At 25.3% G+C, this 1,314-nt stretch overlaps 1 protein-coding gene across 1 annotated transcript; it reads right to left on the bottom strand.

Moving 5' to 3' along the window:
* Positions 1 to 547: 547 nt before the first annotated feature.
* On the bottom strand, positions 548 to 858 carry OCT59_028864 (uncharacterized protein; the record flags this gene model as incomplete). Its single annotated transcript, XM_066147615.1, has 2 exons — positions 548 to 711; positions 786 to 858. The coding sequence occupies 2 exons, from the start codon at positions 856 to 858 to the stop codon at positions 548 to 550; spliced, it is 237 nt and encodes a 78-aa protein (XP_065994306.1).
* Between the last annotated feature and the right edge of the window lie 456 nt (positions 859 to 1,314).

Here is a 1,314-nt window from a genome sequence, read left to right as displayed (position 1 = left end):
AAAGATATAAGAAAAAAAATTTGCTAATAAGAATATAATTCATTATATTTTGCATAATCTAAAAAAATCAAGAAAGATAATTTATAGTATTATATGTAATGCTTGTAATCTAAAAATACAACATAAATAGTAGAAAGTGGAATCACCTTTTGTTATCAATGGAGAATACTCAATTCTATGTCACAAATTTCTTAATAATGGCTTTTTAGGAGTATCCCTATAAAAAAATTGGATACGTTTTTTATAAAGTTTTTATACGATTTTTTTTCCTTAGAAATAACGTATCATAATAGGATACGGAAAAATGCACAATTCCGTATCACCAAAAATATGGTTTGGATACGGAATTTGCACGGGATTTATATGGAATTTACATTATTTGATCACTGATTTTATCACGAAATTTATACGATTTGGTCACTGAATTTACTATTTGTATTACAGTTTACTATAATTGTATTTACATAAATCTAATTTCACTTTATTAAATTAAATAAAAAATAAAAAATAAACAAAATACAAATACATTATGAAAAATCCCTCCTTATTAAAACTTCCTATTGCAACCTAAATTATCTATAAGTTCAGGTTCATTTGGAGTCAAACAACCTAAAAGAACAAAAAAAAAGATTGGAAACAAAACCCCCCATCTGCAGTCACCAAAGGTCAGCATTCCTACAAAAAAAGAAAGAGATCTCCAGAATGTCTGACCTACATAAAAGAAAAGAATTATGAGGCGTCTAATGAAAAAGAAACCAAAACAACAAAATAAATCCAAAACTGACCTACAAAAAAAGAAGACTCTGAAGCAACAAAACTGAAACAACCTACAAAAAGAAAAGAATCTGAACCCAACATACAAAAAAACAAAAAAATTTGAACTGACCTAAAAAAAGAAAAAAATCCTGAATCATCCTACAAAAAGAAAAGGACTCCCAAACTGATCTACAAAAAAAAAAAAGAAACTGAATATTCTCACAAAAAAAATCTGCTGGCCTATGAAATTAAATATAAATAAAGAAGAAAGGGGAATAAAGAATAAACCAAAAAAAAATTTTTTTTAAAAAGAGGGATAACGAAGTTAGGAAAGTTAAAAAAAAAATTTTTTTTTAAAGGGAGGACGTCAAAGTTAGAAAAATAAAAATTTTTTTATAAAGAGGAAATAGAAATAGAAAGAAGAAATTTTTTTTTAAAAAAAAAGAAGAGTGGGAATAAAAGAAAAAATTTTTTTTTAAGGGAGTGACGAAAAAAAATTTTTTTTCAAAGGAGAGTGACGAAAAAAAAATTTTTTTAAAGTGAGGTACGAAAAAAAAA

This window comes from Rhizophagus irregularis, chromosome 8, assembly GCF_026210795.1.
Source record: "Rhizophagus irregularis chromosome 8, complete sequence".
Taxonomy (NCBI): domain Eukaryota; kingdom Fungi; phylum Glomeromycota; class Glomeromycetes; order Glomerales; family Glomeraceae; genus Rhizophagus; species Rhizophagus irregularis.
Note: the sequence above shows the minus strand (reverse complement) of the source record. Positions and strands in the feature narration are given on the sequence as shown.